Raw genomic sequence first — 14,022 nt, forward strand, 5'->3', positions numbered from 1 at the left:
GCGAGCCACACGAGAGCCTCAGATCCATCAAACGTTGGAAAGGTCATCAATGGTGAAGCACGAGAAGCTCGAAACTCCAACATGAAATTCTCCATCTTTGCTATAGCCTTCTCCAATCCAACCACATCATCAACTGTGGATTCTGTCCGAGAATTGACCATCGTTCACCGCACCAAATTGATACGGAGTAAAGGCCGGAGCTAGATGAACAAGAACGTAAACGGAAAAGGGAAGGAACTTAATATAATTAATCGAACTGGAACAGAAAATAATCCTTATGAAGGAGGCCAATCCTCACACAGAAGCCACGGTCTACAACCGTCTAAATAGGTGATCTCTCCAATCACAGTTGTCACCATGAGAGCCTCAATATGTAGACTTACAAAACGAAAGAAATTTGCAACAACTTAATTCAAAATTCAAACTAATACTGTAATACTGACTAAGTATGCAAATCCTGCTATATGCATATCAACCATATCACATCTTGTTCTGTATCATATACTTTGTCCCATGGGATCCAACAAGCAAATTATCCTCATCTATTTAATCTTTCTAATACAATTTTCTCATGCCAGATTGAGAAATTAATATATAATTTAGAAGAATCACAATTATATTAATCTGAATCTGATTAGCTGGGATCAAAACCAATAATTGTACGTGTTGCATCAAGGGTACGTGCTAGGTAATAGCAATGTCTCAATCCGAAAATTAACAAAGTCCAATGCACAATTCAAAGCTAAAAGGGATATTATTTGATATATCCGTCTACGCAATATTTATAAACAAGAAAAAACAAGAATTTCTCCTCAAATGCAATTAAGTTACACATTAACCAGTCCCTAAAAATAGCCCAGATACATCCACTCCAAAAATCATACTCCCTCCGTCCCACTTAAAATGCAACATTTGGGAATCGGCACGGGATTTTATGTAGTGTTGTTTTGTGAGTTAATGAAGAGAGAGTAAAGTAAGAGAGATGAAAAAGTAGAGATAGAGTTGTTTCCATTTTAGGAAACGTTTCATTTTTAATGGGACAACCAAAAAAGGAAAACGTTGCATTTTTAATGGGACAGAGGGAGTATTTGATATCGCTCCAAATCCAAGCTGTTTTACTAGACCAAACATTGACTTTCCCACTCGACTCTCATTATTATTATTATTATTACTTGCCCCCACCTGCAAATTTTGGGTTTGTAACCCAAAATTTGCAGATGGATACATGTATTGACCACCATGGTACATATTGAACCTAGGGTCATAACCTGGGTACCCGTAAAATGGAGCAAACCCATGTGGGGCATGGAAGGGAATCCCCATGCTATGATCGAACATGGGGATTCCCTCTTGACCAATACTACGGTCATGTTGTTGGTACCCGACCACGGGTTCCAACACGCACTCCAAGTGAATGTCAACCCTACAAACACGGCACCCATAACGCCACCCGCCACATAGGCGCCTGCAGACGGCACAGGAGCCCTCTGCAGGCGAGGACTGGAGGATCAAAGGATGGATGGTGTGGAGGGCGTGGTTGAGCTTCTCCGGCAGCTGCGTGCAGAGTGGGTGCACGTCGAACTCGCACTCCTTGCACCGGTAGAAGAGCCCATCTACCGTTTCGCGACAGAGGTCGCAGACGCGGTCGACTAGGCGGGCGGCCTTGGCGGATGCCGGCTTCCGTAGGACGAGGGTGAGGGGATGGGGGTGCATGAAGGATGAGAGGGAGCGGGGACAGGTGGCGCAGTAGTCGTGGAGGTCGAAATCGCAGGCGTTGCAGCGGAATCGCTTCCCGTTTCCGAGAGTCTTGCAGCCATCACAGGAGAATTCTTGGTTGATATCATCAGCTGCAGTTAGAGGGTGAGGGTGAGTGAAGTGGTCTATAGAGTTTTTGGGTAATGGGGCCATTCTAATTCAGCCTTCCTTGTTGATTCAAAATGTGATTATCTTTCAAGGACAAAATTAGCAAGGGCCTGCATTGATTTTGATGTTTATTTTGTGAATAAAAAAAGACTTTGGGTTAGATAGTGTGAGCTGGAATTTCAGGATTGGATGAATCTTGATCAATCTACCTGTCGTGATGAGTACATATTTAGTTTGTAAAATTTGATGAATTGATGTTACTAATTAACTAGTCTTCGATTTGATGGGGAATATCAAGAAATATCAAAGATTCTACTCATAATTTTGTTATAATAAGAGATATAAAAGGAAGTAATCTTGGTGATCGAATGTCAATGTACTAAACAATGGTGTTATGTGTCTGTGGAAACGGTCAAATTACTAACGGAGGAGACAATGTATTGTTATATTAAGTTGATTAGTTATTTTTCCCATTATTTAATGAAGCACTTGGGTATATACTATTGTAATCTCATCCTCTTGAAGTTGGGTGCTGACAACTAATTATTCGAGTCGGAACATGAGTTCGTATTTGCATTTAAAAAATTGGTATAGATTTCATTGAGAATGGTTCAATGTAGGAGTAGTTCGATTCTACATTATATAAGTATTAATTTAACTTCACTAAATTTTGATCATAAATCAGTATCGATTAAGCTTGCAGTTCAATGTAAATTCTCATAGAAAAACTTTTGAAAATTTATAAATCAAATTTACAAAATTAAATACTATATTTTCGAAAACAAACTTCTGAAAATTTATAAATTCAATTTACAAAATTAAATACTATATTTTCGAAAGCAATATATGAAATAATTAGATTTCTAGTCATGTTTATAGCGGTCTTGATATATCTTACTACAATAAAATATTTAGACACGATCCCTCACTCTACCAAAAAGATCAAATTCTTGAATCTTTAAATCAATTAATTTCATTTACTCAAAATTTGATTATTGCATGATTAATACATTGTCAAACTCTAAACCTTGCAACGAGAAAATATCACAGAAAAAGAGAGTAATTTCAAATTCTAGTAGGAGAGGATTTTCAAAAAAATTCTTTTGTTTAACAACTTGTATTGTTATCTAATTCGCTTTAAACATTTTATAGTGGACTACTTAGGGATTGGCTAGGGATGCAACGATATTTGGATTGGTCTAAAGCTAATAGGTTCTAACTTAAATAAATTTTGAACCTAATATAATTATATTTTTCGTTATGAGTATTGATTAGTACAATTATAGTAATAATACTCCCTTCCTTTAAAAAAATTGACTAGTTTCACTATTTTGGACCGTCTCTAAAATTAGACAAAATTTAAATATAGAAATTTTTTAACTAATTACGTACCATTAATAATTTTGTTATAATAAGAGATATGAATGTCAGTTTACTAAACAATGGTGTTATGTACGTGCCTGTGGAAACGGTCAAATTACGTAACGGAGGAGATAATGTATTATTTAGTAAATTGATTAGTTATTTTTTCATTTTTTAAGGAAGCACTTGGTATATACTATTGTGATCTCAACCTCTTGAAGTTAGGGGCTGACAAACTAACTGTACGAGTTGGAACATGAGTTTCATATTTAGTGGAAGGAAGGGTAGGTGGTATTTGAATTTTTTTCAAAAATCGATATAGATTGCATTGAGAATGGTTCAATGTAGAAGTATTTAAACTTCACTAAATTTTGATCACAAATCAGTATTGATTAAACTTGGTTAAATGTTGTATCTCAGAGAAAAACTTTTGATACTTTATAAATTAATTTTACAAAATTAAATACATTTTTGAAAGCAAGATATATGTTATAATTCGATTTCTAATCATGTACGTAGGGGTCAGGATATATCTTATTATAGATTTTGTTTTGCAACCCATCACTCTATCAAAAGATTAAAATCTTGAATTTTCAAATAAATTACATTTACTCAAAATTTGAGCATTACATGATCACTAAATTGTCACTCTAAAGTCTTGTAAAGAGAAAATATCACAGCTGGAGATAGTGTGGGGCTGTTCAAGTTGTTTGTTATGGGTAGGGAAGAATTAAAACCGGTAAGATTTGGGTGTGTAGGGTCCACAGATATCCCATCCATTTCTGTTGTTCATTGTTCCCTATACAAAACTTGAACTATACAATTTGGAATTTTATGTCATTTTTTTTATCAGAGTTCTAAAAACTAATATGACCAAAATACCCACAAATTAATATTGGTTAAGATTTGTCTCAAAGAGAGAGAAGCGCCACCATGAAATCATCCACCGCTTGAAGCGAAGACCCTTTCCGCCCACTCTCCTCCGTGCCGTCAACGCAGCTTTGATCAACTCTCCAATCTCCGCCACTCCCATCACCGCCTCAATCGTATTCCCCACATCCTCTCTCTAACTCTGCTCTTAACTCCCCTCGCCACCTCCACGCACACCCCCATCTTTCTCCGCCACCGAATTCCACCCGCAGTGGCTCACGAACGTGTCTATTGATCGACGTCAGAGTATCTCCAGCTGCGGCGCCCATGATCAGATCAGCAATCCCTCTGATCACCGCACGAACATTCACCTTCCACTGTGCGTTACGCAAGAAGCACATACCTAAACACATGGTGGCAAAAGCGATTTCAACACTGTGAACCGTGAACGGCGACGAATCGAGTGGGTAGTAGAGATGCGGAAAATTAGGGATGTTGTAGTTTATTCTTTTGCAGCTGAGTTTGTGATTTTTGGGGGGAGAAAGAATTTGGGATGGGTAAAGCTGCCAATTCATCTCCATTTCTGGGTGTAGACTTTGTGGCAAGTTTCAAATACCACCAAATTACGGAGAATTCATTTCTGCACATAACAACAAAGAACAGTGCGGGCCAGATATATAACTAGGGCCCTCCACATTTGAAGCTTGCTCCTTGAACGCCCATAAAGGGTCAGATTTGAGCCCATTTCTTACTATAACAAGGAACTTGAACATGCCCGAATCTAGGAGGAGTTCCACTTAGACAACTGTGTGTAGTGATCTAATTCTCTTTAAGCATTTTATAGTGGACTACTTGGGAATTTGCTAGGGATCCAATCATATTTGTTTAGATCTAAAGCTAATAGGTTTCCAACCTTACAAATTTTGAACCTAATTTAATTTTTTACGTTATGTGTATTGATTGGTACAACTATCGTAATTAGTATTAACTTACTATTCAAATATTGATTAAAGTCATTTGGGCCCTTTTCAATTTAATTTATTTCTTGTGTTTAAAACATTTTAATGTACATTGATTATTCGAGTTTGTTGTTATCTCAAATTTAATTAATTTATTTTTCCAAAGAATTCCAAGAGTTTATTTAGAATAAATTTCAACTAACTAGGTTTTTTATAATAAAACCTTATTAGAAATATCTCTAGAAGACAATATCATCTTTGGTGGATTGTGATATGAGATAGGGTTTTGGTCTTAAAATTGTGAAACTAAACAGAAATAAATAAATGTAAAGGAGATATATCAGACAAATAGTGAAATTTTAAGGATAATGATTTCACTAACTTTTTAGTTATTATAATTAGTTCTACGTTCATCCGACTCAAGTTTTACAATGATTTCTCTCTATCATGCATCAATACTTATGTGACAATTTTTGTATGAATACATAAACATAAATCAATCAAAGCTATCACCGATTAGTGACTTACAACAATCAAGGCTAGTTCAACAAAAGCTCAAGAAAAATCAAGACATAAAAGTTAATTACTATCAATCTTCAAAATTCTATTGTTTAGCAATTTTATCGGTGCAACGTGCTCGAAACATGCTTTCCCTAATAACAATGGTATAAATATTCTATCTTATTATTCGTATTCTCATACGCAATTATGAATAGTTACACTTGTAATGAGATTATGTAGGCATGCACAAATTGAACCGAACCGCCGGTTCGTAACCCGGAATTAGAACCGGCGGCGGCGGTTCGAACCGCCTGACGGTTCTGTTCAGGTTCATGATTTTCAGAAACCGGAACCGTCGGTTCCAAACCGCCGGTTCAACGGTTCGAACAGGCGGTTCAAATAAAATTTTAAAAAAATATATTTATTAATTATAAAAATTAATTTTTATATTTAAAAATCAATTTTCATAAAATAATAAATACAAAAATTTCATAATAAAGACATCCTTGAATATTTTATGTTTCAATTTCGACGTAGGACAAAATATGTTGAAATATTTTCTTTCATGTACATGTTTAGACCATTCATTATTCTTTTTCTAATATAGAAGACAAAACTTTCTTTATTTTTTATATTTTATTATTTACTATTTTTATATTTATTTTTGTCATAATTCTTTTTCTAAGACAAATTTATAGTTAATAATAGCATCAACTAGAATAGTGTAGTTTGAATAGTTTAATTAAATTTGAATGTTGCATGTTGCTCATAATTTGTAAATTTACAGAATGTGGACATAGTTCAAATAATTGGATTTAAATGTAGGTATGTTATTCATTTTTCTCAATGTATTGATTAAAATGTGTGAAAAAACAACTATGAATATAATTTATATAATAATGATAAAAATAGACAATTAAAAAAGCAACAAATATTTAAATTTATCGTTAAGACTTCAAGTTGTAAATTGCAATAGTTGTAACTTGTAATCTCGTTTAAATTTATATCAATAAAATTGCAATTTTTATCTTTATTGTTTAAATTTTATTTACACACATTTCTTAGATGAATAAAGACTAAAAAGACAAAAAAAAAAAAAAAAAAAAAAAAAAAACGAACCGCCGAATCGGCTTGGCGCCGCCCGTTTAGGCCAAAAACCGATGGTTCTGAACCACTGTCGGAACCACCAAAAAAACTATCCGGGCCGGTTCAGGTTCAAGAAATTTCTAAACCGTGAACCGCTAGTTCCGAATTGGAACTGGCGGTTTTTGAACGTGTGCATACCTAGGATTATGTATTTTTCTCATGGATTCGGAGGTTGTCATTATTAGGCCTGCTTATTCGGTCGGTTCCGGTTTTAACCGGACCGGTTGACCGTTTATACGGTTTTAAATTTTCATGAATCTCATAATCGGAACTAGATCGGAACCGGCCGGTTAAGAACCAATTGATTCCGGTTCGAAACCGGAATCGATTTTTAGTATTTAATCCGAATTTATTTGAATAAAGATATAAATGATTCAATATTTATCATCCAATAACTAAAATTTCAATATATTAAATAACTAAAAATTCAATCAAACTCACACAAACTAACCGACAAGACGACAATTTTATGTTCAATACCTAAAAGAAATCAACTCCTAAATATTACTCCATATACTATCTAATACTAAAAAAACAAACAGAAAGAAAATAAAAGAAACAGCATAAATCTGCAAAATATAAAAGCAACACATGCACACACACATCATTATTTAACAACACAGCAAAACACCCACACACGACACATGAACACACACAACAACATTTAACCAAAAAAATAGCAACATACACACACAACCATGTACAAACACACACACAACAACTTACTCACGCACACAACACATATACGCACGCACATAGCAGCATACACACACATATATACATATAGTATAAAATATTATTTTAAAATATAAAATAAAATTGAAATTAAAATGCAATTCGGTTCCCGATTAAGAACCGATCGGTTCTGGTTAGAACTGGAACCAATATTTTTCAAAAAATAGGAACCGGTACCGAAACCGGAACTGATTTTCCGGTTCCCGGCTCCTCAATTAACCGGTCGGTTTCTGTTTCGATTCCGGTTAACCGAGAACCGGAGAAACGGTTAAGCACCCCTAGTCATTATTGAATTCCAAAATTTTATAACTATCTTTAATGGAGAAAGGAAAATGAAATAGCTTATAAGATTTGACTGCGGTAAATAAGAAACGATTTACATTAGTTTTGATTAGGTACGAATCATTCCATTAATTAATCAAGAAATCATAGCTGCAAATGTTGCACTTATTTCCAAATATTATTCGTGTGGTATTTATGGAAATGAGAGAAGAAGGTAAGTCTACGTGCCGTGCTCAAGAAATTGGATTCGTTCCCAGTTTCTTTGGAATCTTTTTTTTTTACAATAATGCTATGCGGCCACAATGTGGCTGGCCACATGGTGGTATTTCTGTAAATAATTGCAAAAGTAATATAATAAAATAATAGTTTTAGATAGTGCTTAACTAGTTTTACACAAATCACTCTTTCCTTCCAATTTTGGAGAGAGAATACATATTTAATTTCAAATTAAATGTTGAAACTAATTTCCGTCTTTACTAATTACAAACTCTATTTCCCAAAAATAATTATTATCGGATCCTAATGAAGTATGTATGTTTATTGCACAATTAATCTTGAATTAATTAAGCATGTACGTTTATTCCATATCAGAAATTTTCCATTATAATTAAATAATTTTTTCACTTAGGAAAGTTCCGTTATAGTCGAGGTAATTAACATTTTTTTCACTTTAATTTATTTGTTTTCTTACTTTACTCTTTACTTTATTCACTTTTTTTTAGTCCATTCGTCCTACAAGAACATATATTTTTTCATTTTTGATTAGTTCAACAAGAATATACACTTTTTAATTTTGGAAATTATTTTTTCTCTAGTGACGTGAGATCCATTCTCTGCTAATAATATTTTAATTACTTTTTTTCTCTACCCCTCTCTTATTTTACTAATTTTGTATTAAAATCGAGACGAACCCAAATGCATATTCTTTAAGGCTTTAAGCCAGAAAGAGTATTTTAACGGATTGAATAACATTTACTTTAACACTCCAAAATGGATAAGTCTAATCATATGATTACAATTAAATTATACTAGTAACTACGATTCTAAAAAAATAATACTCCCTCTATTCCTGAAAATTTGTTACTTATTTTCTTTTTCGTCCGTCCCTAAAAATTTGTCATCTTTCACTTTTACCATTTTTTTTATAATGGATCACAATCCACTAACTCATTCTCACTCATATTATATTATAAAACTAATATATAAAAATAGGACCTGTATGTCACTAACTTTTTCAATCAATTTTTTATTATATTTATAAAAACTCGTATCGAATTAAATGGTGTTAAATTATTAAGAACATTGGGAATAATAAGAATAAGTACTACTAGTAAATTAAAGTAACAGAAATGGCTATAGTTTGATATCGTGTAGCATAATGTCATTACTTAATATATTTAATTATAAATTTATATACTCCTTTCTAGTTTATTATATACATTAATATTAAGTAACATTATGGTGTATGAAGTTATTATTATGAATTCTTCTTAATCAAATTATTATAATATGGGGTAGTATCTTAAATTAATATTAATAATACGTATTTGTATTAATATTGTATAAAAGTTATTATTTATGATTATGATATTACGTATAGTATATATATTGGTAGTCCTATATATTTACTTATTATATTTATGATGTATTGAATTATTATAAATTATTAATAAATTTTAAAAATATTGCATATTAAGACTAAATGAAATCCCAAATTTACAATTGAATTGAATAACAATTGAATGAAATTTACTAGTATGAACTAAAATACAGACTGCGTTACAAACTTATAACATTAAAGCGGAATATCAATTTTCCCATCAAACTAAAACAATATAAACTAAAAAATTAATAAAAATGTAAGTAAATAGTAGTATTTATTTTCAATTAAATATACTAGTGATATTACTTTTAATTGGAAATGCCTTACTATTTTAATATTCCGTTTCCACTGCCTTATGTATATTAAGTCACCTTCATGAACAAATACTATGACTAAGACGAAATAAAATCTTGGAAAATAAGAGAAGAAATAATTACTACTAGTATAGAACGTATATATAAAGCAGCAAATGTTTCTGGATGATTTAAAGCAAAGGGTAAGATAGTCATGGAATTTTGATACTTTCTAAGTGCATTAAATTTGATTGTAAAATCTGATTATGGCCAAGCCATAAAGTGGCATCACCCTTTTTTTTAATCATAAAAAATGGGCTTCGCCGTTATGAATTCTCCACTCTTATTAGCCTCACCACATTTAATTAAGGCAACGGTGCGTCATTCCTCACGCGCGTAATCGCTATCATTACTCCTTCTGTCCATGAAAATTTGTTTCAGTTTTCCATTTCCGTCCGTCCCCTAAAATTTGTTCCATTTCATTTTTATTATTTTTAGTAGTGGACCCCATATTCCACTAACTCATTTCTACTCATATTTTATTATAAAACTAATATTTTAAAAGTAAAATCCACAATCCACTAACTTTGACGAATTTTTATGGACGGAGGGAGTAATATTTCTTTTATTTTCTTTTAATTACATCCTGACTTTTTAGGAAAGATTTGCTCAGATTGTTTAATATTTATAGCAATCGTCAGGGTTTGCACTCGGATTGTCGACAACGCCGCGCCGTTTCCATGAATTGCCAAGCGACGGTGGAGAATTCTGTTGTGTCTGGCAACAGAATGTTGGTGAGTTTTCGGATTAATTCGAATAATGTTTGTAATTAGTTAATTAATTGCGGATTATGATGTAGGTGGTCGTCCCGCCGCACCCTTTAATTAAGCACTGGATTTCAGTTCTTCGGAATGAGCAGACGCCTTGCCCCGTATTCAGTAAGTCCAACTTAGGCCATGGAATATTCTTTTTCTACCCTTTTTTTAAATATATTATGAAGATTTCTTTTTTTCTTCTTTAAATGTTTGATTATGTTTTTTCAGAGAATGCTATGGCTGAGCTTGGGAGATTGCTGATATATGAGGCATCAAGGGAGTGGCTTGTGAGTTCTTTCATAACTCCTATTTTGGATAGCTGATGCTGCATTGTGTTTTTTTCATTTGTAATTAACTGAAAAAGAGCTAACTTTGTGTTTCTTGATAAAGCAATTTGTAGACTTTTAGTTTATTTAGGGATGTATGTTAAGCTTATTGCTAGAATATCTATCTATGGATACAAATTTGACCTAAAGTTTGGTGTTTTTTTAATTACTGTCAGCCAACTATCAGCGGAGAGATCCCGTCGCCAATGGGTGTTACAACAGTGGAATTTATTGATCCAAGGGAACCCATTGCAGTTAGTCTCAATCTCAAACATCATTCTACTCTCTACCTTTTATATGATTCTGAATGAAGTTGTAACATTTTGTCTTAAATTTTTTACTTTAGTAGTTGGATATTTCGCTTAAGACTTGCAACAATCGTTATCCTACAGATTGTGCCCATATTGAGAGCTGGCCTGGCTTTGGCAGAGCATGCACCATCAGTTTTGCCAGCGATGAATACATATCATTTAGGTATGGATATGTTGTTTTTCTTATTACTAAAATGGATAACATTTCAAACATTATACATTTTGAATGCCTGTTTTCCCTGGCTATGGTGCTACAGTTTACAAACTCACTTGTTGATGTAGTTGTTTACTCGTGCATTATCTTTGATTCATTGAGTTTATATTATGATTAACTCATGTTTGTCCTACCTAAAAATTTCCTTTTGACTGGATCTAATAATGCTAGGTATCGGCCGAAATGAAGAAACACTTCAGCCATCTGTATATTTGAACAAGTAAGTAGAGATGGCAAACAAAGTCTATAGCGGTGAAGTAGATTAAATGTGTTCTACATGTTTCAAATCCTGTCTTGTGCATTGAACTCTTCACTCAATCTATATTCTATAACTGCAAGCTCAAGAAAATGTTTTAGATTTGCCTCCAGTTTCTTCTTGATCTTAATAGTTGCTATTTAAGTCAGGCTTTCCAATAGTCTGAGTCTGATCAACTTTTCACTTTAAAATAGGCTGCCAGATAAATTTCCTGAAGGCTCTCGAGTATTCGTGGTAGATCCCATGCTTGCGACAGGTAAAGATTTTCAGATATTGTTAACATTATAACAAATGTGTACTGCCAATGTTACAATAATATGGGTTTCTCTTCAGCTGAAAGAAAGCCTTCTCTACGTCAAGCTCATCGTTTAAGTTTTAGATAGTAGATACCCACAGGAGTTTCACAAATTCATGTACAGGAAAAAATCCTTTTAAAATATAGCTATTGGCAGATAGGTTTGAGCATTTCAGGAGCAGAGGATTTTATATCAATGTTGCTGAAAGTGTGTACATTAAATGAAGTATTCTGCACATTCTTCTGATGGTGATTGGTGACATGGTTTGATGTTTCTTCTCATAATGTTTTAGGTGGTACCGTGGTTGCAGCTATACAATTGATAAAGGATCGAGGCGTTGACAACAAGCAAATAAAAGTGGTTGGTTTTCCATGTTAAATTACTTCTATCTTAATTCACATTGTAGCTACACCATTGCTTATAGTTTGATTCACATCGTTGGCTTCATATCTTAATTGTGGATAGCCACTTTACGTGGTTCTGGCATTTGCTTTTTGCTTCAGATAGCTGCCGTCGCTGCTCCTCCTGCCCTTCAGAAATTAAGCGAGAAGTTCCCTGGGTAAATATATTTGATGATTCTGGTGATAAGCTTTTGCGATGTATGGTTTAAGTAACTATCTCTTATTGAATCTCAGGCTTCATGTGTATGCTGGAATCCTCGACCCAACTGTTAACGAGAAAGGGTAGGCTAGTAATTCAAGGGAGTTTATCAATGGTTGCTTGGCTTACATTAAACTTTTTGTTTTTTGGTAGATTTTATAATTGCTGGTCATTTTTCAGGTTCATAATTCCCGGACTTGGAGATGCTGGCGATCGTAGCTTTGGCACATAAATATGGCAAACTTCATTACCCCCAATTTTGTTACGATTATAAGACAAGGTACGTCATTCTCTGCCTACGATTCGTGAGTTTGATGTTCATTGAAACCTCAAAAGCATTCAAGCAAGTAATTTTCAGTTTTGTTATTGACTTAAGTTTGTTGAACTCAGGTAATTCAAATCAAGCCCACTGGTGATGAGGGCACTTCTTTCATTCTCTACCATTACAAATATCATTTTGTTCTATGTATCAGTTTTGTATCTGGCTTCAATTTCTTAACATTATATTAGTTTTATATTTTGGTATTATTTTTAATGAACTTACTACATTATTGCAAATTCATAAATAAGTCAAAACCTTAAAAAAAGTTGAATAAATTTTAGGGCAATCGATTTTTGGAATAGAAAATGTTTGGTCTTCTAATATTATTGCATAAACACACAATACTAACGAAATATACTAGTAAATAATATTGAGTTGATCAATTTATCATAAGGTGCTCATTGGCAGATAAATGAATAATTTGAATTATTTGGATTTTCTTGCACTAGTTGAACTAAACACAAAAACTGAACTTAAATTTTGAAAAAATCTCACTTCTCATTAACTGCAGATTTGATTAATTAATTAATGCCTGAACGCCATGATAATGGTGTTTTTTAAATCAATGAAGAATCTCTACAATTTTTGTTTTCTACATTATGGGCAGCTGATCCTATATTCTTGCACCTTTTTGGCTTTTGCCTTTCTAGTTACATTTTTTCTGTAGAATAGGATACAAATATCGAGGGATATCACTACATATCTTTGGATTTATATATTGGTTCTATTTAACCAATGATTCTGGGACTCTGTTTCAGAAGATTTGAGCTGCAAGTTGTAGTTTTTGATTAACTCCATTATTTGTATGTCTGAGTTTATTTATGCATGTTCTTAGAAATGGATATAAGGAATAAAAAAACCACAAAAAACAAACTGTGCAAAAGAAGCTGTTTTCATGATGGCCTGTATATACTTCTTTGTTTACAAAATAATCTTCTATTTCTACTTTGGATCGTCAATTAGTTTTTGTCTACTTTAAGTAATCACTTTTTTCTTTATTAAAATGATTTTCCACTAATAATTTTTAAACAGTTTTTTATATCTATCCCTCTCACGTTTTAATAATTATTGCATTAAAAAAAATTTCCATCCAACACTAAGATTATTTTTCCTAAATGAAGGTAATATTTTTAACTGAGCGCACATACACATGTGAGCTCCCATCTAGGAATTTCAACTTTCCACTTTTTATTTCACTATCTCATTTCATCTATATTTTATTATAAAATTAGTATATAATAGAGTTAATTCATATCTTACTAAGTTTT

General features: G+C 32.9%; 2 protein-coding genes across 2 annotated transcripts; one reads left to right on the top strand and one right to left on the bottom strand.

Annotated features, from left to right (window-relative positions):
- Positions 1-743: 743 nt before the first annotated feature.
- Positions 744-1,933, bottom strand: LOC125203134 (Cysteine/Histidine-rich C1 domain family protein). The gene has a single exon (XM_048101426.2). The coding sequence runs from the start codon at positions 1,906-1,908 to the stop codon at positions 955-957; it is 954 nt and encodes a 317-aa protein (XP_047957383.1). The 5' UTR covers positions 1,909-1,933; the 3' UTR covers positions 744-954.
- An 8,322-nt stretch (positions 1,934-10,255) lies between these two features.
- On the top strand, positions 10,256-12,960 carry LOC125206173 (uracil phosphoribosyltransferase). Its single transcript, XM_048105460.2, has 12 exons — positions 10,256-10,408; positions 10,474-10,552; positions 10,658-10,716; positions 10,932-11,009; positions 11,148-11,229; positions 11,452-11,500; positions 11,731-11,792; positions 12,125-12,192; positions 12,336-12,391; positions 12,468-12,515; positions 12,613-12,712; positions 12,823-12,960. Exons 1-11 carry the CDS (start codon positions 10,355-10,357, stop codon positions 12,662-12,664), a joined length of 687 nt encoding a protein of 228 aa, XP_047961417.2. The 5' UTR covers positions 10,256-10,354; the 3' UTR covers positions 12,665-12,712; positions 12,823-12,960.
- The last annotated feature ends 1,062 nt before the right edge of the window (positions 12,961-14,022 follow it).

Source organism: Salvia hispanica, chromosome 6, assembly GCF_029641045.1.
Source record: "Salvia hispanica isolate PSC_SH4W2 chromosome 6, Shi_PSC_v1, whole genome shotgun sequence".
NCBI lineage: Eukaryota > Viridiplantae > Streptophyta > Magnoliopsida > Lamiales > Lamiaceae > Salvia > Salvia hispanica.

Excerpts from the sequence above, each read along its gene's own strand:
- LOC125203134 (XM_048101426.2), bottom strand. The coding sequence starts at position 1,908 with ATGGCCCCATTACCCAAAAACTCTATAGACCACTTCACTCACCCTCAC.
- LOC125206173 (XM_048105460.2), top strand. The coding sequence starts at position 10,355 with ATGAATTGCCAAGCGACGGTGGAGAATTCTGTTGTGTCTGGCAACAGA. Across the intron at positions 10,409-10,473 it reads TGTCTGGCAACAGAATGTTG|GTGGTCGTCCCGCCGCACCC; the intron begins GTGAGTTTTCGG and ends ATTATGATGTAG. Across the intron at positions 12,392-12,467 it reads TTAAGCGAGAAGTTCCCTGG|GCTTCATGTGTATGCTGGAA; the intron begins GTAAATATATTT and ends ATTGAATCTCAG.